This window comes from Petaurus breviceps, unplaced genomic scaffold (genome assembly GCF_028583685.1).
Source record: "Petaurus breviceps papuanus isolate PSGF00001 unplaced genomic scaffold, PetGlider_PUasm1.0 64, whole genome shotgun sequence".
Lineage (NCBI taxonomy): Eukaryota > Metazoa > Chordata > Mammalia > Diprotodontia > Petauridae > Petaurus > Petaurus breviceps.
In genome coordinates this window covers 9,239,535-9,262,811 of record NW_027186428.1, presented here as the reverse complement: position 1 = coordinate 9,262,811, position 23,277 = coordinate 9,239,535, and the positions used below count along the sequence as shown (strand labels likewise).

General features: G+C 40.5%; 1 gene segment (V, D, J or C); it reads left to right on the top strand.

The window, feature by feature from the left end:
• The first annotated feature begins 3,267 nt into the window (after positions 1-3,267).
• LOC138173797 (immunoglobulin heavy constant alpha 2-like) lies at positions 3,268-22,179 on the top strand. The segment is given in 6 exon segments: positions 3,268-3,391; positions 11,013-11,309; positions 11,832-12,167; positions 12,906-13,235; positions 20,944-21,147; positions 22,041-22,179. Coding segments are annotated over 5 exon segments (1,167 nt in total).
• Positions 22,180-23,277: the final 1,098 nt, after the last annotated feature.

Here is a 23,277-nt window from a genome sequence, read left to right as displayed (position 1 = left end):
TTCCTTTATTCCTTTGGCTAAGTTCTAAGAGTAGAGAATAGACCAGGATCATCACTGGTCCCCCTTCCATATAAGAACACTTACCTCAGACCTTCCCCAGAAACAACCAGAGAGAAGGAAAGAAAAGGGGGAAGCAAAGAAAATTAGATTTAAGTCAATCAGGTTTCATTGATCCCTCTTACATGCCTAGTCCTGTGTTCAGCTTTCCTTCAGGGACAAGGCTCTTCCCCCAGGAAGTTCACTAGAGTTGGCATGGAGTTGGGATTGTATGGAGATGAAGACTGAAAACAAAAACAAGACAGGATGCAAATTATCAAATTGTAGCATAAGCCAATATTTCCTAAACAGTCCTGAGTAGTGACAAAAAAACAATGCTAGAGATGTTTCTTTCTAACATATAAAATAAGAAAATTATTTCAACATAAAAATAGGTTCTATTTTGCTTCAAAATTTCCCCAAGCCTCAGACCTCAAAGACTAACCTTCAATTTTCAGTCTTGAAATATGTCAGTGAATTTCAAGTCCCAAAGGAGTAGCAGGTCACTGAAGACAAAGTCTATGGGTGGTTATAGTCTCCAATGTCTGTCTGTGCAAGCCTCTGGGAACCAAGGAACTACAAGGTTTTGACCGTGTTAGAAAAGTGTGTTTTTTCCTCCTCTCATCCAAAAGGAGGTGGGAAGAACTGAAATCTCATAAGAAGTGAAAAATTAGCAGTGTCTTTTAAGGAAGATGGGACTTTCTTGTGCCTAAATATACCACTGAGAGAAGGTGGAAGATCTGGATACAGTGTCACAGCCATTACTTCTATGGCCACTGCCATGACCATGAATTTTCAAGAGAAGGAAGGTTGGGGACAAGAGGGTAGTAACTGTAGCTGCATCCTGTCTGAGGATAACCACAGTGGCACTCCCACCCTAATCAGTTTCCTGCTGGCTCTCTTCCTGAACCTATTTTCCATTGCCTTGTGTGTTGTTGATATTATTGTTGTTGTTATAAATAATCTGTTCGCTTCCTGTATTTGCCAAGTGTTTTCAAAAAGAGACAAGTTTCACTAAGGAACTGCTATGTGTGTCTATGGGTATATCCTTGTTGGGACTAAAGGAACTTGAGGACTCATTATGGTCACTCTAGAATCCAAAAAGAGACAAGGAAAATTTCCTTCCAAATCACAGGGGTTAACTGCAGAGGGATCTACATGAACCAATGAGATTTTACTAAGGAAAATTAGAACCTCCCCAAAAAAATCAAAGAAAAGAAAAAGCAATGCAAATCCAGACCTAAGAGATTCCACTGGGCAAAATAAATGAGCTAATGGATAGAGAAAGAAAGGTTTGGCAAACATAAGAAACTTCCTTAGAGACAGTAACCTGAAAAAATTCCCTTTCCCATTGTTCCCTCTTGGACAGCTTCTCTTCACTCTGTCAAAGTGAAAGGTAATAACAATAGGAAAATTTTAAGTCTGAAGGGGGCGGTTGGAAAAGAATGATACCACTCACTTGAGAGTAGCAGCTGGAAAGAGGGAGTGGTTTTCCACTGCAACCAAAAACTTCTAACCCTTAGACACTACTAAAGAAACAATGAAAGTGTGTGTGAGAGAGAGAGAGAATGACAGAGAGAGAGAGAGAGAGAGAGAGAGAGAGAGAGAGAGAGAGAGAGACTTTTAAGTGCTATATAAATATAAGAGGAGGAGGGGGAATCAATTCAATTAAACATGTGTTCGTTGAGCACTCACTTTGTTCAAACTAAACTCTTTGAAGTTGGGGGATGCAATGACCAAAAAAAGTCTCCTTTTAAGAACCTTACATTCCTTTTTTTTTTGCCTTTTTGGAGGGCAATTGGGGTTAAGTAACTTGCCCAAGGTTACACAGTTAGTTTTTGTGTGGGTGGGTGTGTGTGGGTGTTAAGTATCTGAGGCCTGAACCGAACTCGGGTCCTCCTGACTCCAGGGCCAGCGCTTTATTCACTGCACCACCTAGCCTCCCCAAGAACCTTACATTCTACTGCAGGAGGAAAAGAAGGAGAAAGTGAAGGGGAAGCAGATGATAATGTTGGAGTTTCTGAAAGTGGAGCAGAGTCTGTAAGCTGAAATAATAAGAAAATATTCAAAAAATATTGAGCATTGAAAACAGGGAGGGAATAGTAATAAGGAGAGTGGTTAGAAGAAATACTGTAAACAGTTCCTGCTGTCATTTCTCAGACAGCAATAGGACAGATACTTCCTATAACTACAACCACCCACAATTTGGTCTTAAAATAGGACAGTACACAAAGGAAAAACTACTTCAGAAAACTCATTCCCTTAGGAATGCCTTAGGGAAATCCTTAATGTAAAAAAGTTGATGTAGAGCACAGGACTCTGTTCCATCACTACCCATATAGACACCCAGTCTCACAAAATGTATACAAAAAGACACATTGGACCACTTTCTCCTTTAAACAAAGGAGTGATTTTGCCAAGAAGGCTCCTAGTGTAGGGCATAAAATGAAATACTCTTCTGTGGAGCTTTATACACCATTGTCCAGGCCCTGCTCCTTCCAAACTGGAATGAGCCAGATAATGACCTCTAGGCCAATTGTCCTTCAAAAGACAGACATTGCCTAAAAGTTTGGTCTGCTGATCACAAACTTGCAGCCCTATATGTGTAGACTTGGTCCCACAAGCCTGACTCACAGACTGCTAACAATAAAACTGGTCTAGTTACATAGGAATTAGCCAACTTCATACGAACACAAATAACTGGATCCATCATTTCTACTGCCAACATGGAGAGTTCAAATCATAAATAAGTGTCATAGACCATTCAAATCATTCTGCACATATCTGATATGTCTGTCTTGGGACTAGGTATGTTTATCCCAACATCCTGTTGCCTTCTCTACCACTTCACTGACCTGAGTGGTCACCTCCTTGTCCATAGAAATCCCCCATCATATAATCCCTAAATCCCACCTTTGTTCTCATTTTTGTGTACCTAACAGTCTCTGGGTATCTCTAACTCTTTATCTCTAATCTTATGCTTATGGTTGTAACTCTGAGACTCTATCCCCCTTTCCTTGTTGGTTTAGAGTACAAGGCCCAACATGCATTTCCTACCACCACCACCTTCCCACACCACCCCCACTACCATCATAATAACTGACAGACCCAAGCCTCATACACCTGGCCCAGCCACAGCCAGAACCACAAAGCAGACATGACGTGGAAGACAGGCTGGATCAGCTAGGACAGGAAGTCAGAGTGACCACTGAGCCCCTCTGATGATCTGGAGCCTGAGCCTATGGGTGGAAGAGGGAGGGAGAAAGAGAATTCAGGGGTTAGAACAAAAGACTTCTAAGACTGCCCTTCCTGGGTAGATGGACAAACACAGGCATGAGGCCAGGACACAACTCAGGTAATTCTTGTCTCACCATTTTCCCCAGAAATGGCCCTAGTACCCAAAAAGAAGGGGAAAGATGCTAAGGAAGAAGTTGGAGGAACTCTATACTGGATATTTGGTGAGGGAGAAACAGAAAAGAGAAAAGAGGGAGGGAGGACAGAAGAAGAGAATGGAAAATTTTATCGGGGGGGGAGGGGAGAGGATTGTGAATTCTATGAGGAATGAAGTAGAAAAGGCTTCCTGAGTTTGATTTAAGGTAATTCAAGAGGCCTGTGATCTGGTACCTGCTTTGTCAAAAACTAGGTGTACTGACTTAGAAAAGTTATTTCCCTTCTCTGGGACTCATTTTATTTACCCAAAATTAAGACTGGACTTCCAACTTGATACTCCTTAATTCTATTTCTTCTGAAGATATGCTGGAAAGTAGCAGAGAGCTACTCCTAATAATTTTTATCCAAGTTATGGCAAATGGAAAACCAAAAAGACAAAGGAGAAAGAGACAAGGGGTCTGAAAAGATATGGAAACTATGAGGCCTATGAGGATTCTGAGGAATGTAAGAACTAATAAAGACAGGAAGACAAAGGGATGTGAGGACTGAGAACTGTGAGGGATGGGAGAGATGTGAGAGGATGGAAAGGGCAGGAAAATTAAATGAGAAGGAAGTTCAGCGCTGGTACAAAGAAGATGATGTAAAATTTTTTTATTGATTGGTTGAGAGAGTTGTGAGTTCTGTGAGGAATCTGAGGACTTTGAGTTTTGAGAAGAATAGGACTGATGAGAACCATGGAAGGAATGAGTCCTGGTAAGAACTCTGAGAGCTGTGATGGATTTGAATACTGGTGAGCACTATGAAAGTTTGTGCTATCATGGGGAAAATGCTGTATTTTGAGCTAGAAGACCTGGGTTCAAAAATTTACTCTGAGTTTAGACAAGTCACTTACATTCTAGTTCCTCCTTTATAAAGTGGAGGAGCTGAACTTGAGGATCCTTAGTGTCTCTTCCATCTCTACATCAATGATCAGACAACTCAGTGATGTGAAGGGTATGAAGATGGGAGAGATGAAAGTGATGGAAGGCCTATTAGGGATGTAAGAAAGATGAGAGAGGAATAGGAGAGATATGAGGACTTAAAAAGGATATAAGGAGTGATATAAGCCTGAAGAATATAAAGAGTAGCAAAGTAGGACTTTAGGGGATATAGGAACCCTCATATGAAAAGAAGTGTGGTATAGCAAGAAAAGCATTGACCTAGGCTCAAGGGAACCTAGATACAAATCCAACCTCTAATGGCTTCTATCTGTATCACTTAACCTAAACGGACATCAGTTTCTGCATCTATAAGATAAGGGGATTAGCCTAGAAAGCCTCTGAAGTCCCTTCTAGCTCTGGATCTATGATACTCATATATATTCATATAGATATTTATAGAAATATATATATTACCCTCCCTGCTCCCAATCATTCTCCTATCTTTAATCTTGACCCTAAGCAAAGACAATCTCTTCTAAGAATTTCACAATTCAATGTTTTTAAAGTTTTTTGAAATTAAATTAATGTTTAAAAATATTTATTCAGTACCTAGTCTGTATACAACACTAGACTTTAGTGCTGGGGAAAACGCAAAGGTAGATAAGATACTATGTCTAGTTGCATAAAACTTACAGCCAAGTAGAGAGTGAAATATAAACACGAATTAGAATATATAATATTAAATAGGTGAGAGTGACCTAAAGATGAAAGATGAGTTGGACTTCAAAAGATGGATGGGAATCTAAGAAGCAGGGATAGAGAAACTGGAGGACTGGGAAAGACATATCAAGTTTAGGAAAGAGCAAAGGGAAAGGTCCAGTTTGACTAGAGCTGAAACTGTTCATTCAGGAAGATATGAGATAAGACTAGATAAGGGTGAAGGCAAACTGTGGAGGTTCTTCCTGAGAAGCCAGGCTAGAGAATGAGATTATTCAGTAGGTAATAGAGAGTGACTGAAAGGTCTGGCCAAATCTGTGTATAAGAAATGTGAATGATGAATTGATGAGGGGAAAATGGAGGTAGCAAAACTTGTTGGGAGATTATGATAATAATTCAATTCAGTTCAGTTCAACAAAAACATATTAAGTACCCAATATGTGCAAGGCACTACACTAGACAGTGGGGATACCAAAACAAGACCAAAATTGTCCTTGCTTTCAAGACATTTACATTCTACTAAGATTCTGATAGGACATGCACAAATAAGGAACTACAAAGGAATTTCAAGAGTCTTAACAACTAGGGGGATCAGAGAAGGTCTTAAAGAGGAGGAAGCACCTGAATTGTTCTTAATAGAAAGCTATGGGTTTTAAGAGACAAAAGTGAGGAAGGAAGGCATCGCCTAGGCAAAGGCACAAAGGCCAGAGAAATATGTTGTATGGCCAATAGGAAATAGGCCACTTTGGCCAGAACAGAGAGTGAGTGAAGGAGAATAAAGTATAACTGGAAAAAAGTAAGTAGTCTACAGACAGACAACAAAGAGCTTTCAATGCCAAATAGAGGAGTTTATATTTATCATCTAGGCCATGTCAAATTCAAATAAAAAGGGATCCTAGAAAATTATAAAGTAACATTATCTATGTTGTATTGTGTTTTTCTTTATTTTGTTAAACATGTCCCCAATTAAATTTTAATCTGGTTTGAGCCTTCAAGGTGGAGTTTTGCAAGCTGTATGAGCCCAGAGCCTGTTCTGCTTTTGGCAGTAGAAAATCACTCAGCTTCCTTCCTAAGCAGGATAGTGACATGGTCAGGCCTGTGCTCTATGAATATTACTTTGGTATCTTTGTGAAGGATGGATTGGAGAGAGTTGATAACTGACTAACTATGGTGGGTGAGGGAGAAAAAAGAATCAGTGATTTTGGAGGTTGTAGAATGACTGAGAAGGATGCCATCAACAGAAATAGTTTAGTGGAAGGATAGGTTTTGGAGGAAATGAGTTCATTTTTAGACATGTTCAGTTTAAGATGCCTACAAGACATCCAGCAGGAGTTGTTTAGCAGACAGTAACATGAAACTGCAAACCAGGAGAGAAACTAGGGCTGTCTATATAGGTGTGGGAATCATCTGTATAAAGATGATTGTTGAACTCATGACTTGATGAGATTCCCATGGATAGAGTCATGGAATCTCAGAGTTAGAAGGAACATTACAGGTCACTTAACGAGAATCCTCTAATATACCTTACAAGGAGTTATCCAGTATTTGTTTAGATACTTTCTGTGAAGGCAAGTCCACATTTTTAACACTTCCAATGCTTTCCTTACACCAAGAATAAATTTGCACCTTCCATTCATCATTCCTAGTTATGCTTTCTGTGGCCAACTGCAACAAATTCAATCTATCTTAATAAGTGTTGATTGATTCCACAAATAAGTCCATAGCTATCATTTGCCCCCTAAGCCTTCTCTTCTCTAAGCAATCATCCTCAGTTCCTTCATCTGACTCTCATATGGCACAGACTAAAGGCTATTTTCCGTCTTGATTGACTTCTTTGGAAACTCTCCAGCTTATCAGAATCCTTCCTAAAACATGGTCTGTAGGACAGAACGTGATATTCTGGATGTGGGCAGAACAAGGTAGAATAGAGTCTCCTTCCTAGACCTGCTCTTAATGCTACATAAGATCATATTAGGTTTACCTTATCAGTATTCACTGCCCCTGGAGCCTCTCCCTCTGTTTGGAACCACCACTAAAGGAGAGAGCCCAGGTCAGCCATCTCTTCATTTCCCACCTTGCTCTGCACTCCTCTGGGCTTCTCCATAATGCCCCCTAAATGGGTAACTTCCCTCTTCCTCCCCTCTTTTCAGCTCCCTTCTGTGCATTGTCTTTGCTTACTAGAAAGTCCCATGAGGACAGGAAGCATCTTTTACTTTTCTTTGTGTCTCCAGCGCTTAGCACAGTTACTGGCATATGGCTGACACTAAATAAATATTTACTAACAGACTTGACCGATAATATCACAATACTGATACATATTGAGCTTGCAGTTTACTTAAACCATCATATCTTTTCCAGAAAAATCACTGCTGTATAACCCTGTCTCCCTTAACTAGTATTTTTTAAGTTAATTTTTTTTACCTAAGAATAATACTTTATATTTATTACTATTAAATTTCATCTTAATAGATTTGGCCCAATATTCAAGCCCATTAATATTTCCTATATCTTAATTGTCATAGGTTGTATTAGCTAACCCTCTAGATTTTATGTCATCTGCAAATTTTATAAGTATGCCATCTATGCCTTTATCTAAGTCACTGTTAAAAAAAAATTTATGCTGCTCAGTCCAGCATAAGTCACTTGGGCAATTCATTAAGGAGCTACTTTCAGGTAAACACTAAACCTTCAATAACTGCTCTTTGAGTCCACCCATTCAATCAGTTTCAAATCCAACTAATTGTAGTATTATCCAGCCCATATCTCTCTATCTTGTCCTCAAGAATGATGTGAAATTATTAATTGCTTTTATAGTCTTTAGGTAAACTATATCTTAGGAATTCCTCTGGATTATTTAATAACCTTTTCAAAATGTTAATGAGAATTGTCTGTCATGACCACTCTTGATAAAGTCTTGCTGGCTCTTCTGATAACCACTTCCTTTTCTACATATTCACTAACCATTGGTTTAATAATATACTCTAGAATTTTACCAGGATTCCAGGTCAACCATACTTGCTTGGAGCTTGCAGGCCCCATTTTCTTCCCTTTAAAAAAAACAAGGCAGTCTTTACCCTTCTCCAGTCTGGAGTCACCTCTTCATTTCTCCATGTGACTTAGCAATCCCATTATCCACCTTCTTTAAGTATCCTTGAATACAGTTCAACTGGGCCTGGTAACTTGGCCTCATCATGGACAAGTAGGTACCTTTTTACTATCTTAATTGTAGTATAAATAGAGAAGAAGGGATGCATGTGATTGATGCTGTGAAGATAGAATCAGCAGATCTTGGTAACTGATTGGATATGAGGTGAGGAAGAAAGAAAATTCAGAAATAACCACAAGAAAGTGAAAATGGGAGAATGAATGTAAGTGCTACAGACCTATGGCAATGAATTTCAAAGAATGAGCACATTTTGGACGTGTTGAGGTTGAATTAACAGTAGGATATACCGTTGGAAAAGTTCCATAGGCAGTCAGAGACAGAAGTCTGAAAAACCTTAGAAGAGAGGTCAGGTAGGCTATATAGATTTGGAAGTTACGAAGATTGCAGTAATAATAATAGCTTATCTTCATATAATGCTTTAAGGCTTGTAGAATCCTACATTATTATTCTACATATTAGCCCATTTGATAGTAGTTGGAGTCATGATGCCAAGGGAAAGAGAGTGTAGAGAAGAAAGTCGAGGGAAAAAAAGATGGATCAGGAAAAGGACAAGGAGGCAATGAAGGAGAGGAGGAAAATAATCTGTTGGTTATTTTCAATTTCTCTTGTATATAGCTTTTTTTGTACATAGTTGTTTGTATTTTGTCTCTCTTGTTAGACTGGGAGCTCCTTGAGAGCAAGAATGTTCTTTTACCTTTCTTAAGACAAAACTAAATCCTAAACACTTAACTTAGTACCTGGTACACAATAGGAACTTAATATATGTTTACTGACTGACTGACAGAGGTAGGAAGAAAATAAGAAATTGGCCATCTCTGAAGTCAGGCAAGAAGAAAATATACAGAAGGATGGTATAGTACATATGAGAGAGAGAGAGAGAGAGAGAGAGAGAGAGAGAGAGAGAGAGAGAGAACTGAAAAACATAATTTTATTTATCAATTAGGATGACCTTGGTGTGTGGCCTCAGACACTTAACACAAAAAACTAGCTGTGTGACCTTGGGCAAGTCACTTAACCCCAACTGCCCTCCAAAAAGCAAAACAAAGAAAAAAAGGATGACCTTGGTGTTATGAAAAGGAACTTTCTGTAAAGTTTTAGGAAAAAAAGCCAAACTATAAGGGGTTGAGAAGAGTCAGTTAGCTAGCATTTATGCAGCCTACTATGTGCCAGGCACTGTACTAAGTGCTGGGGATACAAAGGCCAGTAAATACATAAACTTTTCCTGCTCTCAAGGAGTTCACAGTTCAATGTGGGAGCTTGCAGTCTAGGGAGTAGAAGCATGATATGTAGGCTAATTTTTAAGAAGTTTAGCAGAGAATGGGACCATAGTTAAATAAGTTAGATAGGCTAGGAAAGGTTTTTCAGGGTGTAAGGAGGGCTGAATGTATTTGTAGGAAGATATGAAGGAACTAGTGTAGAGGAAGGGAATGAAAAATACATTAGGGGTGAGAGGTGGGGGTGGAAGGAGAAGGAATGATACTGGAGCAAAGTATAGAAACAACAACACAGATAATGTTCGTTAAGAACATGGGGACACATTCTTCTGTGACAGGAGGGAGAAGTGAGGAGGGAGAGTTAAGGAAATTAGTGCTATGTAACTAAAAGAACATGGAAGTTAATATGGGGGGGGGGAGGTGCAATTGAAAAATGAACCAAAATGTGAAGTCATTGAAGACTACCTAGAACTATTCACTCTGAGCTCTTGCTCTGGTTTCTATCCTGATTCATCTTATAATGTCTCCAGGGTCTACCCTGCCCCACTGTCCTAGCAAGGAGGTGCCACAAGAACCTGTAATAGTTTTCCTGGGCAGAAAGAAATTCTATAAGGTTTATTAATGTATGAGGAAAGTCCAGATTCTTTGTCTCCATCTCTTTATTTTCCCTTATCTCAAGCCATTTTTAGCTCAGGTGACAATGAAGACTATAGGGACGAATGGATATGGTGATCTCTGTTTTAAAAAGGACATGGCAGTCACATAACTTTGTCCTCAGGCTGAGCCTGCCCTAATCTCTAATTAACCTGGACCCCCAATCCTAGATTTCTATGTAATCTCTGTATACTAAGCTTTGATTTGTATCCATACGGTGGGAGCCAACAAATAGGAAAACCAAGTCACAGAGAAGGGACATAGAAGTCACATATAAGTATTTTCTAAAATAGTATACTGTACTCCATCCCTTCTGTGCCTTTTAATAAGTTTCATAGGATTTAAAACTAGAAGGAATCTTTTAAATTACTCAGTCCAATGACCTCCTCTTATAAACAAGGAATCTGACTCCCAAAGAATCAGTCATTCAGACTGCCCAAGGTTATGTAGGTAGCAAGTAGCAAAGCTGAGATAAAAGCTCAGCTCTTCTAACCCTTAATCAAATGCCCCCCCGCCCCGGACCATTTTTCCAGTCAAGTTCCTAGATCCATAGGAGCACCACTCTAAGGCTTCTGAGCCCTGAGCCATGGTGGTCTCTCTTGTGTCTCAGCCATCCTGAACTACAAAGATTAGCTCAGCTCTGTTGCATCAATACCAGTGGCCTCCCCTTAGACATAGCCCCCTCTTGTGGTCACTTCCTTCAGTTCCAGGCATCCAGCCAAAGAGCATCAGATGTTAGACAGCTAGAATATGAAGAGAGGATGGAAATCAAGAGACAGTGGGCAGAGATAGGGAGCCATAGACTGGTATCCACAATGGAGAGAAGATGGGGGAATGTGTCATGGATGCAAGGATACTGTGACAGGAATCACTCTTTCCCCACAGCAGAATCCTGAGTCTGTTTTTCCATTTCAGAACCCAAGGTCTCACCCAGTGTGTTCCCCCTAAACTCACTCTACTCTAAGACTAGTGACTCAATAGTCCTAGGCTGCTTGGCTCAAGGCTTCTTCCCAGAGCCTGTGGATATGACCTGGAATTACAGTGGCTCTGAAGGCACAGTGAGGAACTACCCTGCTATGCTGATTGGCAACCGCTACACTCAAGCCAGTGTGCTAGACCTTCCTGCAAGTCAGTGCCCTGACCTCCAGGCCTACCAGTGCCAAACACAACACTATGGCATCAATGCTAGTGTGACGGTTCCTTGTAAGAAAGGTAAGAGAAAGAACTTGGAGTTTGCTCTGGGGGAGTTACAGCCTCACCCCACACACACAACTCATGGAGAACACATACAAACACACACAACTCTCATAATAAAAATAGGTCATATTTAATAACATTAAAAGGTTGGCAAAGCACTTCCTGTACATGATCGCATTTGGCCTTCACAATGACCATCTGAAGTCTGCACTAAGCCCATATTGAGATGGTACCCTGAGGCTTAAGGAAGCTATATGACTCACCCACCCTCATGGAGCTAGTGAGTGATTGAGGCAAGATTCAAACCCAGTAATCCCCCCATTCATCCTTCCTGCCCCACCCCTGCTCCCTCACCTAGGCCTGAAGTCTCCTTGGTCTTACCTAACAGACCTTAGAGATGATCCCTATGCTGTACTCCAAAGGGAAGGCAGTAAAGAGCAGCACTTGAATGTTAAGCAGAACATTAAGCTGAGGGGCTTCAAAGAGGGCTGAGAGTAACCCTGGCTGCATAAGGTGACTGTGTTCTGTGTGTTCTAGTTGAAAAACCCATAGGTAGTTGCAAAACTGCTTATGTCTCCCTGAGTCCCCCTTCCCTGGAGAGCCTGCTCCTGGGCACAAGTGCCAACCTGACATGTACACTCGGTGGCCTCAAGAACAGCAATGGAGCCAAGTTTACCTGGGTGCACACTCCGGATCAGGGATCAACTTTGAACCCTATCCAAGGATCAACTAAGCAGGACTCCAGTGGCAAATACAGTGTGTCCAGTGTACTGGAGATCTATGCTGAGGAGTGGACCCGTGGGGACATCTTTTCCTGCACTGTGTCTCACCCTGAGATAGAAACTACTACCAAGACCATCTACAAGCCCAAAGGTGGGAGCCAATTAGAAATAGGGAAGAATTTCAGGAGACTGAAGGATATGGGAAGGGTGGAAGGGAAACAAATGGGAAAAACTTATTTGGTTTGGGAAGAGATTTTTAAAAAGGGGAAAGCACTAGATACACAGTGGCAACAAAAAGGGAGTAGAACTAAACCAATTCCATATCAGATCAATCATAGAGATCCAAACTGAGAAAGGAGAAGTGGGAAAAGACAAAGGGACAGGAATCGCATTTTTTTAAATGAGGAGAAACAGGAAGATAGCAAGATACGGAGACAGACCATAAAAGAGAAGGAACCCTAGGGAGAGACAGGACAGTAAAATATAATAAGAGAATGAGAGTGATGGGGAGAGAGGAAAAACAACAAGAGGAGAAAGTGAGAGATGAAAAGAAAGCAAAAAATAAAAAGGCTCATCAAGGGAGAGCAAGGTAAAGGAGAAAGAAAGGAACAAAGAAAGAATGGAAGAGAGTGAAAGGGTACAGGAAGAGACTGAGAGAGAAATAAAGAAACACAAATCTCCTGGTCATTAACATCTTCCTCACCAGCCTATCTAGTATCTACTGCTGCTCTCCCTCGGCATCCTCTGCTGGGCCCTAGGTTTTGCCTCATCTTCATTCCTAAGGGCATCCTACATTCTGAATAATCCTTTAAAATGATTCCCTTCCTATTAGAGTCATTCCTCAGAACCTAGTTCTCACTGACCACATGTCTCTGTTCTTCCTGCCTAGTGCCCCAGATACCACCCCAGGTCTACCTGCTGCCACCATCATCAGAGGAAGTAGCCTTAGATGATGTGGTGTCAATCACATGCCTGGTGAGGGGTCACAGCCCACAGGAAGCATTAGTACAGTGGATGAAAGGGTCTGAGAAGCTGCCTGAGAAAAACTACATCACCAGCGGCCCTTACCCAGAGCCCAGGGGAACCAACACCTTCCTAATATCCAGCATTCTCCAAGTCCCAGCATCTGAATGGAAGGAAGACAACAAATACTCCTGTGTAGTAGGCCATGAAGCTCTTCCCACCAACTTCACCCAGAAAACTGTCGACCGATTCTCTGGTAAACCCACCAATGTCAATGTATCTGTCATCATGTCTGATGCCTTTGGCACCTGTTATTAAACCCAGCCTAAACCATCTGGCCCCCATCACTACCCAGAACTTGAGTTACAAGGCAAGAGTGAAGGGGAAGTCCATCTATAGAAAAGTATCTAATGAAATAAATCTTGACACTCAGAAGCAACGCTAGCCCTGTCCTCAGTGTTTGCGCCACAGGTAGTCCCCAACAGCTAGGGAGAGAGGCGGGGCGGGGGGAGGGGCAGGTTGAGGAGGGGGGAGAGGTAGGGAGTAAGGGTGGGGAGGGGTGGTGGAATATACTGGGGAAGAGGAAAGGAGAATGGGAAAGGGTATCCCATAATATGAGCCAAGCCAAGTATGCATCATATCTTCCCCACCCTGGCTAGGATGGGGCTCAGAGAGATGTTTTAAGGTAAGGTCTTGGTCACTTTTCCTGAGAGAGTCAACACTTTACCAAGGACACTCCCCAACATCTCCAACTTGTAATCTGAGCCCTAATCCACTTGGGAAGGCAAGTTCCCACTTGTTTCCATATGACTAATAAGATCCTTGGGTCAGAATAGACCCTGAGAGGTTCATTTCCAACATTTATTGAGGATTTTATAGTATGAAGAATCCTGTGCCAACCACAAAGTGGGTGAGACAGAAGAGCAGGCCAGAGCCTGCCTTCAAGGAACTTTTAGTCTAAGGAAGACAAAAGAGCAACAGACTCATGTTCTGACCTGGGGGAGGAAGTGAACACCAAGGGGGATCAGGGAAAAAAGTGTAAACAAAGGCCCAGAGGAAGGCCTGTGAGTGATGTATTCACAAGATAAGGAGTGGATCATATTGAATGAAGCAAAAGGTGGGTTAGGGAAATGAGGTTGGAAAAGAAAGCTGGGGCCTTGACTGTTAAATTGATGAGTTTAGACTTTGTTCTGTGAGCAGAGAGATGCCAATAGAAGTTTCTCAGTATGGAACATGATTCTAGAAAGATGTTCAAGAAAACCATTTAGGCTATTTTATTACAATAGCTCCATTGAAAGGTAATAAGGGCTTTAACTCGGCAGAGTGAAGGAAAAAGAGGGCAACTCCCAGAAGAACAAAATAGACATACACAATAGATAAAAATTTCATATGTACAGAGACAATAAAACAAAAACACACAGTAACAGGAACAAAAAAGACACAAATATACATATACATAGTCATCCATGATAGGGATTCCCCTGGTAGTGGTGAGGAAAGGGCTACATTTTTTTAACTTTTTACCTTTATCTTTTTAGGGAACCCTATACTCTTTTCCTTTTCCTTTCCCATTAGCATCTCTGTGTCCTAGATATACTTCATACCTATCTGAGACTTCTCTACCATTGCCAAGTAAAATTTCTGAGGAGGGCAAGATTGAAGGATTTTCACACACCAAAATGAGATAACTCAGAAGCACAAAGGGATTTCCCAAAGCTCTTCTGCCCCAGATACACCTTCAGCAGAGGAAAGAGGGAGGTCTTGATTCATCTTAAGACCATGGGATTCCCTTAGCTCTGGATCATCTGAGAGCTTCAAAACTGAATTGTTACCTGACTGCCTGTGACAGTGCAACTGACTCCCTGACACCGATATTAAATGCCATCTCCTCAAGGACCTGGGAGCTCTAACCCCGAGAAAATTTTTCTATTCTCTGCTCTCAACATCTACCACAATTTCCAGAGTGAGGCATAATGACAATTCTGTTCCAGGGGTCTACTCAAGGGCCTCTCATCACAAAAAAGCCCTCTGTTTTGAATGGCCTCTGCCCAGGCTCTGACCAAGAATATACTAGGAATAGGGAGTGATGCTAGAGTTTAAACTAGTTCAGGTATGTCTATCCCTTAGAGAAACTTTATGGGCCTTTGAATATTTATCTATATATAGGCTTTGTCCTCCTAACCTAGAATCTGTAACCCAACCTGGTCTATGCTTCTTTAAGTTTTTCAGTGGCAGTTCTCTCTCTCTTGGTCCCTAGACTTCATAAAAGTCTCCTGCCACCAATCCCCAGCTGAATCCTTAATTGCTCAATCCTCACTCTTCTCTACTTCCTACCCAGATACCTAAGTCTTGTCTTTGGCCTAGTGTTTGAGAAAAACCTGGGGCCTTGTCACCTCTGTCTCTGTTGCTCATCATTTGAAGGTCTTACATATCCAAAATGTCCTACTCATGTTATTTAGAAGCCTTCCTCCTAATTAGAGATAACAGGCTTAGCCAAATATATAAAGGGCTAATCTTCACTCACTTCTTCTTAATTACCACATAGGTAGGAAGTAAAAAATCTGATAATCAAACTCAGTCCTCTGACTCCAAATCCAGTGGCCTCTACACCAGAATAAGTACCCTGGGTTCAACACCCAACTAACTTGCTAAATGTGTGGTAATGGGCAAGTCATTTTACTGCCGTAAGTCTCTATTCCCTCCTCTGCAAAATGGAGATATTTATACTACCTGATTCGCAGGGCTATTTAGGAGAAAGTGATTTTATGCCTTACAGTTCTATAGAGATTGTAATTATAATTACTACCAAATCGTCTCCCAAAAAGATAGGCCTTGTGCCCCTGGGTAGGCCCTGAAGGGTTAGGGGTATCAGGAAATGAAAGTCACTGGAGAGCAAGCTTTCTGTGGATACTACACTTAAATATAATACCTTGTATTTAAGTTTGACATCAGGAAAGGGAGTATGTAGCCCCTGCCCTGGATGGATACCCAGGCTGACTAGGGAGATGGGACAACACACCACATAGAGAACACAAATCAGAGTGATCAGAGAACCCAAATGAGGCTGAGGAAAGGTAGGGTATGGAAGCCACATGATGCAATACTAAGAGTGCTAGCTCTGGGTTCAAGTCCTACTTTTGGTGCTTAGTACTTGTGTGACCTTGGACAAGTCATTTAACCTCTATGGGCCTCAATCCTCATCTGTAAAATGAGAGGTTTAGACTATCTGACCTATTGAGTTCTGCCAGATCTCATGGAACTATGGTCAGTGTGACAGGCTGCTCAAGGGGACCAATGCTGTGTGACCTAGGAAAGAATGGCATACTAATGGATGGATGATAGATAGATAGCACCCCTTCCCCCTCAACAGCTGCTCCTACTGTATCTTTGTCCCAATAGTATTCAGTTGTTTCCTGGGTCTTCTCATCCAAAGAGTTATAGAGAATTCCTTGGGGATGTGAGAGCTCCATAGATGAGAACTAATTTGGAATAGAACAGTACATGTTTATCCTACTTCTGATAGTAAGTAAAAAAGAGGCAGCTCTCTCCAAGAAATTCTTACAACATCCTGAGAGCATCATCAAAGAGTTGTCATCAGGACTATATAACTGCCTAGTTATCATCATCACTTAATCTGATCATGCCACTGTAAATCATAAATAGTTCATGTTTAGACAATATAGTGTCCAGGTGTTTGGTAATTTAAGAATAGAGCCATTTTATTTTTCTAGCTCTTTATTTATTAATGGCTAGATAATTCAAGTTGGCTACATTGGGATGAATAAAAATGACAAAGTTAAATATATATTCATAAGTATAACAAGTATATACCACATATATGCATATATAACCATTTATCACTTAAGACACTGAATTTCTCACCAATGACCATCAGCCTAATTACTTCCCTTTCTCCTTCCTTCATCCCAGGGCTTATATTTGTTGGGGGGGTGGGAAACAGGTCCCTTTCCTTTGTCTGAGTAATTCTCCAGAAAAACTTTCCCTGGTAGCTTCATAAACTTCCCAGAATTTCATTTATGGACCTGCATCACCTCTAAGATAGGGATGACCCAAAAAAAAGACCTCTCCTATGTTTGCCCATAACTCCCCAAACTAAATTCCTCTGATGGAATTTAACAATAAAACTGAAAAACATCAACAAAACTGCAAAATTATTACCTATCACACCAGCTCCTTTGCCTACTTTCACCAGACAATGTAACAATATTTATTAAATCCTTACTAGGGGTAAGAACACTGTGTTTAGGGGTAGTAGTCTAATAACAGGTACAATTACATACACAAATAACTAAAACAGAATGATAACAATAGATAGCATGCCTATAGAACTTCATGATTTATACAGAACTTCCTTTACAACATATTTGTATATTAACTGCTGCAACCAACTTATAGATGAGAAAATTGAAGTTCAGGGAGGTTAAATGACTTTCCCAAAGTCACATCACTAGCAAGGTGAAGAGCCAGGACCATCTGTGGCTTCTCTTTACAAGGCATGGGTTTTCATGACATCATTTACATTGGAAAAGTACAGACTAAATGCTCAAGAGTATCAGGGAAGAATAGGAAGTATGTATCCCAAAGATATCCCAAAGAGTGAGTCAATATAGGAAAAATCCAAAATGCATTTGATAATCCAGTTTGACTAGACAATTGAGTATGTCTATGTACTATGCTATAATATTGTAAGGGAGGGGTACACCAAATTTGACTTTATCTTATAAACAATAGGGAATTGTAAAAGGTTTTAGAGTAGGGAATTAAGGGGATCAAAGTCAATCATTGAAAGAATACTCTGATAGCCAGCATAAGTAAGAATGATAAAGTTCAGAATGAAGTAAGACTCATTATGCTAAGGAAGATTGAAAAAATAGGTTTTGAAGTTGTTAGGTGTAATCCTTCACAAAGTCCTACTTTAATGCCTCAAGAGGGGTCCCTTAAAGACTGATTAAAAGCTATACCAACAGAGCACAGACTCTATCAGGATCTGCACTTCTTGAAAGGCTTTGAGTAATGTCTTGACAAAAGACTGAATCTACTTTCTGAAGTATGGAGATGCTCATCTCCATGAAGCTGGCCTCTCTAAATGATAAAATTTTTCACCATGACAACTCATGGAACAAAGAAAAATACAAAAAGTACTCATTCCTATGTGGTTCCCTTCTGGTGGCAGAAAATGGGCCAAAAGTACTAAGAAACTTTAAATGGTCCTTAAACCATCTGTAAATATTAACTTAATTGTTAGCATTCTAAAACGGACATCTTTCCCCTATAGATAAACTATTCATAGAACTAACTCAGCCTTGAAATTTTTTTTCCTATAATTGAAAGTAGAAGACAAAGGATTGTAGCATCATAGAACTAGAACCAGAAGGGACGTTAGAGACTCTTGTGTTCGCTATATCCTGTCACTTTACAAATGAGAAAATTGAAATGAAGAGATATGCCCATGGTCACACAGCTAGTAAGGGTCTACTCTAAGCCAAATTTGAACACAGGTCTCCCCGACTTCAAGTCTAGTGGCATTTCCATTATGAAAGACCCTCTTAGAGAATCAAGGGTTGATACAATTGGTTTTATCATGTACCTACAGGCAAAAGAAACATCATTTTATGTGATACTTGGCTAACTCATATTTCAATATTCATTATTAGCATTTGTAAAAGGAGCATAATAAAGAAAATATTAACTTATACAATATCTGTTATGGACAAGAAATATTTCTTGTGATGACTTTGAAAGGACTCCCCAAATTAAATCAATCTATACTTTAATACATTACCTCAATGCAAATGTAGACTTGTAAAAAAAAAAAGTCCATTGAAAAATATGCCCAAAAAATATAGATCAAGAGTAAGAAACAAGTTTTGTAGACTACACAGAAATCTCCTGTCTATATATGACAAATACTTTCAAGAAGGGAGTCTAATGAAGTTTAGCAGACCAAAAGTATTATGAAGCTATCTTAGCTAAAAAAAACTTGTCTCCTCGCAAAGTAGAGTTACATGACAGCCAAGGACAACATTGATTTGGAATCTAAAATAACTTGTAAAATCTCATAAATAAGGATGTTGGAAGATTATGGGCAAAGTTGTCAGAGCAGTTCAGAATTTTAGAGTTGCTTAAGATCATGGTGGCTATATAAACTAACTAAGGACTCCTCACTATAACATATCAATTGTAACATACTTCAGTCTCTTTTTGTATCCACAGGGCTTAGCCCAGTGTCTGGCACATAAAGGTGTTTAATAAATGTTTACTGAGTGAAGCAAAGGTTCTCTGACTAAAAATACCAAGCGAGTCATAAAATATGCTTACTAACAGTGTTTGTCTGCCACTCACATGTTCTCTAAGGGTCCAAGTGGAAGAGATTCTTTGTTGATAAAGTGTCCCAGATGTTCCTATTTACAAGAGAATGCCAGAGTATTGTTTTCATAAAGTCACAGAACAGTGCAAATTTTCTAAATAAGATTCATAATCACCTCAAAGAGAGCTCAGCTTATCCAAAGAGGAAAAAAGAAAAATGAAAAATTCCTATTATCTGGATTTGGGTTTGGAATTGGATGAAGAGCAAATAGAGAGCTCATCTCTCAGTAAACAGATAGAGCAGATGAGTGATAATTTGACCTGAAATTGAATAGAACAGGTTAGATAGCTTTTAGGAAATTGGAAAGTGCTTTTGTTCTCCCTAAAAAAAGGTAATGATTTGTGATCACTTGGAAAGGGAAGGGAGTCTTAAAGGGGACCATTAGAAGTCGGCAAGCACTGTGTCATCAGGAACAAGTCAAAACTATTTAATTTCATTTCTTGTAGGCAATTCGATAGCATGATGGATTAGAGTGCTCTTTTAAAATCAGGAAGACCTGAGTTCAGATTTTACCTCAGAAACTTGTTAACTGTGTGACCTTGGGCAAGCCACTTAAACCCTTTTTTCCTCAGTTTCCTCAACTACAAAGTGAGGGTAATAAGAGTCCCTATCTTACAGAGCTGTTGAGACGTTATCTGTAAAGTTCTTAGCACAGTGCCTGGCACAGAGTAAGCACTATATAAATGTTTATTCTCCTTCCCTTCTCCCTTCTCTGTTTTTCTTTTGACAGGATAGATCAAGCACACATTGCAATCATATTATGCTTAGATTTCCACATGACTTTTGATGAAGTTTCTCATGCTACACGTATGGAAAAGGTAGAAAAATGTAGGATGGATTATAGTACAACTAAGGATTTGGAACTGAATGAATAGTAATTAATGGATTGAGGTCTGCTTGGAGGGAGCTCTCTAGTGAAGAATCCCAGAGGTCTGTCATTAGGTTTTTACTTTTCAACATTTTTCTTAGTAATTTGGATAAAAGTATAAATGGAATTTCAATTGACACAAATCTTGGCAGGATAGCTGATAGACAGATAATCCTGATAAATTAAAGCAATGAGTCACACTGAATAAGATGAAATTTAAAAGGAATAAGCAAGAGTTCTGCACTTAGGTTCATGAAATCAATCTCACAAATATAGGAAGGGGAAGGAAAGATATGGTTAGACTATGAAAAAGATCTGGCAGTTAAGACATTGATGTTTTATGAACTAGGTCTCAAATTCTTCTGAAACCTCAAGGTCTCTGTGAGCTCTACATTCCACTATATAGAAATCCTGATTCCCAAGTCTTTCTAAACTTGAGTCAACTTCCCCCTAGCCAAGGAAGTACTCAGATTTTCTCTGTCTACTTAAATTCTTTATTTTTCTTTTTGGAGAGGGTAAGGTAGGGCAATTGGGGTTAAGTGACTTGCCCAAGGTCACACAGCTAGTTTCGTGTTAAGTATCTAAGGCTGGATTCGAACTCAGGTCCTCCTTACTCCAGGGCCAGTTCTCTATTCACTGTGCCACCTAGCCACCCCTGTTTACTTCAATTCTTGAGACCTAAAAGTGTTGAACTCGTTTGTCCCACAGATCATTGGAAGGAAGTGATGATGTGCAACTGTCTTAATGAGGATTTTGTGGAGGGGGATGATAGAGAGGCCACCCTATGGCCCATGACAGTGACCTTCCTCACTCTATTCCTGCTCAGCATGTTCTACAATACCACAGTGACTCTCATCAAGACCAAGTCAGGCTCAACTATCAAGTACTAAGCAAGCAACGTTCCTGGTCTTGGTATGGTCTCTTGGGCTTGGGGATAGAAAGACCTACCCAGGGGATAATCACTGAGAATAAGGAGAGGACTGCATAGTGGCTACTGGTGGGAAAGGAGCAATGTCCAGATCTAGGAGTAGGCCAGAGGTAGAAATTCCATCATAAATGAGAGAAGCCGGGCTGAGCTAGGCAGGTAAATCCCAGTATTACTGTCTTCTTCCAAGCTCAGTGCCAGCTTTTGTACAGCACCTCCTATTCCTGACTGTCTCTCACTGTCTATTATAATGTATCTGACAGCCTAATAGAAGATGGTCCCTAAGGTTATCAGGCCCTACCAAAATAAAGGTTTGTTCTTTTATAGACCATATCCTACCTATTTTTTCCAAATTATAAAACCCATAAGCATAGGAATAAAGAACTCAATATAATTATCACACATGATATAAATTAACTTTTAACCCAGCTTTTATGGTTCAAAATACTGTTTCATGTACAAGAGCTTTAAGCCAGACCTGCCCTCACCCTCTCTTCATGATTCCCATCTCCATCTTTGTCTGTGAATGTGTGTGTGTGTGTGTGTGTGTGTGTGTGTGTGTATGAGAGAGAGAGAAAGAAAGAAAAGAGAGAGAGAGACCTCTGCCAAAGAGAGCAGGTACCCTGATCTCAATGTCACTTAGGGGATAGACAGAGTAAAAGCAGAATCAGGCCTTACCCTTATGGATTTCACAATCAGAGGGGAAAAGGGGAGAAAAAGACATAGGCCTTGCCCTTGTGGTTAGAATTTTGACTGGTAGAACGACGGGAGAGGAGGCATCAGTCTTTCTGAGAAGATGATAGTACAGGGATGCTGGAAAGTAAGGACTTCTTTTTCTCTAACCTGAGTAATCTCTCTCCCCACCTATTACTACTCACAGGTGAGCTTCATAAGACATCAAAGCCATCACCAAGAACTGAGAGAAGTTGCAGCTCCCACAGTAACAACCAATCCCCATCCTCATCCTTCCTGTATCCCTTGGGCCTGAGTGATTCTGTATAATAAAGATGGAACCTTTTCTCCCAGTCTATTTTTGGAGAGCTAGAAAGGAGATCACTGTTCCGGAGGAAGGGTTGATCTTGAGTGGGAAGAGGATGCTCATACACTCACAAAAACACTCACAGCTGGGGCACCTCCGGGCTTGTTGTGACTACATGAACCTGTCTCCACCTGGCAGTCAGAACTGGTAGAAGGGGAAGGGTTGGTCAAAAACAGTTTCTAAGTCTTGGGGTTTTTTTGTTTTGGGGGGAGTTTTTTCCATTCTTCATGCAAAGACCTGACTTACACTAAAATAGACACTCCAGTCCCCAGGGGTAGCTGAGTCATTCCCAAAAAGTATTCTAAGCCTGGTCTCAATTGTTAAGAGCCTGGAAATTCAAAGACCATAATTTGCTCTGAAATCAAAGCCCAACCTAACTCATAGGATTACGATGAGCCCCTCTCCTACTCCTACTTTGAGATATCCCCCAGCTTCCTTGATCTCTCCAGCTCTCCATCAACAGAATTTTCCAGCATAGTTTTCTCTAGTTCCCCAAAACTCCTTGACCCATGGCTGCTACTTAGCAGCTCAATAAATAAAAGGATAAGAAAGCAGTTAAGAGCAAGGTCCAAGATTAGAATCCACCCTACCTTTCCTGCACCTGGAAAGGCACCTTAGATAGCTCTTTAAGTTTGGGGTCTGGTGCTAAGGCATTGTGACAGTTGAAAGAGAACTGACTCAGGAATAACACTATCTCTTTTCCTGTCACTCAATACCCTTAGGTTCAAATTTCACTTATTGCTTTATCTGTATGACTTTGGACAAGTTATTTCACTGTCTTGGACTTCAGTTTTCTCATCTGTAAAATGAAAGGGTTAAACTAGATGGCCTTCACCATTTCTCTTCCTTCTTTAAAGTCAGAGACCCTTCCCTAGACTGGCTAATACAGAGAGAAGATGGGGTAGGGAAGAGGAGAGACAGAGAACAGAGAAAGAGGGAGAAAAAAAGGAAAGAGGGGAGGGGGGAGAGAGAGAGAGAGACAAAGGGAGGGAGGGAGAGAGAGAGAGAAAGAGTGAGAGAGAGAGAGAGACAGAGAGAGAGAGAGAGACAGAGAGAGAGAGAGAGAGAGAGAGACAGA